Here is a 1,849-nt window from a genome sequence, read left to right on the forward strand (position 1 = left end):
CGCATGTATGCATGCATGATGCATATCACTCAAAACGTGGCAGTCTTTGAAGCCGATAAATGGCACTTGTCAGCCTCAAACAAAAACACCAAATAAACGATTACGCATTACAAGCGTGGACCTGGAATGCAGCAAAAATAACAGAGTAATATACATGATACATCGTCTATGTCACCATCACCAACTTGGCATGGCACCATAACCCGAGGTGATAACTCAATTATTCCTCACAAAACTCCAAAACACCCCATCTCTATACTATACCCACAACATATATCAAATACACGGCATGCCACAGTTTACTAATTTTTTCCTACTATATATATCATCATGCATATTGTTACAACACTCCTCAAATTAATCTCCTTTCTTTATATTCACATTCATCCTCGTGCTTAATTACATATATAATCACTTATTACACATCCTAGCAAGAGTTTTACATGATGGCTATGACTTTGCCGATACTAATAACCACCTTGCTCTGCATTCTCTCAACAACATCATGTGGACGCGTTATAGTTGGAGCAAAAACAGAGATTACTGACGTGACAACAAACAAGGAAGTGCAGGAGATTGGGAGGTTTGCGGTGGAAGAGTACAACTACAAACAAGGTTTAAGCAACAGCGGCGGCGGTGAAGCGTTGAAGTTTGTGGAAGTGGTGGAAGCAGAGAAACAAGTGGTGTCCGGGATGAAATACTATCTTAATATCTCAGCCGTTGATCATAAAGGTGTTCATAGAATGTTTACTTCTGTTGTGGTGGTTAAACCTTGGCTTCAGTATAAGAAGCTTCTTCATTTTGGTCCTTCATCCACTTTCCACCAAATGCAACATACTACTATGTAATTAGAGAGCTAAGATTTGGTAATTTTGGAACTAAATAATACTAATAATGCTAATAAACAAGTTATATATGATGGTTTTCGGGGTCAGTTCTGGCATCAAGTGGTTCTCCTCCGATCACAGTTGTGGGATCGAATTGTAGTATGATGGATTTTTTTATTAGGCTAAGATGGTGCGGTATTTGTAATATATGGCAACTGAGCTTTTCATTTCTTTCAATTAATAAAATTTTTCTATGTTTTATGGGGATTGAGAAAATGGGTCGAATTTGAAGCAACTACTATAGCCTAAAGTTTTGATCTTGTACTATCTGAATTCTTAATTAAGATGCGAGATTGCTAGTTTGTCAAAGGTTAATGGCAGAAGCTGCTATTGGTCTACATAAATCTCTAGACTATGGAGTGTATCTACTTGTGTTTTTAGAAATTTCCTCTGTTTTATCAAAAAACAGAGACGAGGATCGTTTGAGCATTTTAAGTTGGAGAAGTAGGATAGAGTGTATCAAAGACAAAAATAAATAAATTAAGACAAATAGTTATCGATAGAATTATAGTTTTTTCTACTTTTTCTTAAGGAAGATGATTTGATAATTACCAAAAAAGAAAGAAAAAAAATTATACACGACTATGATGAAGTTTAGCATTTGGTTGAAGATCTTCAACCTAATAATATCAACTTTTATTGGTTGACAACCGGAGCTTATGGCTCTTTCTAACTTTTTTTTTAAACTAGTATGTTATTATACTAGAATAAGACCCGTGCTAATGAAAATAAAATAATGGATAATCAAATCCATACATGCAGCTATTTGTGTTCGGTTTATCTCCAATTTTAAAAGTCGGGTGTGGAACAGGTTATGAGGATACTGATATCATCACGAATTCGTTCTCGAACCCGCTCCACTTATATCGAATTACATTTTATCATTCTTAAATTAGAAATCCTTAAACGAACTCTAAATTAAATTCATATTTTTAAGTCGAGTATTAAACAATTTGTTTTCT

General features: G+C 34.8%; 1 protein-coding gene across 1 annotated transcript; it reads left to right on the forward strand.

Moving 5' to 3' along the window:
* Positions 1–331: 331 nt before the first annotated feature.
* LOC123909854 (cysteine proteinase inhibitor B-like) lies at positions 332–1,192 on the forward strand. The gene has a single exon (XM_045960781.1). The coding sequence runs from the start codon at positions 444–446 to the stop codon at positions 846–848; it is 405 nt and encodes a 134-aa protein (XP_045816737.1). The 5' UTR covers positions 332–443; the 3' UTR covers positions 849–1,192.
* The last annotated feature ends 657 nt before the right edge of the window (positions 1,193–1,849 follow it).

This window comes from Trifolium pratense, linkage group LG2, assembly GCF_020283565.1.
Source record: "Trifolium pratense cultivar HEN17-A07 linkage group LG2, ARS_RC_1.1, whole genome shotgun sequence".
In the NCBI taxonomy this organism is placed as follows: Eukaryota; Viridiplantae; Streptophyta; class Magnoliopsida; order Fabales; family Fabaceae; genus Trifolium; species Trifolium pratense.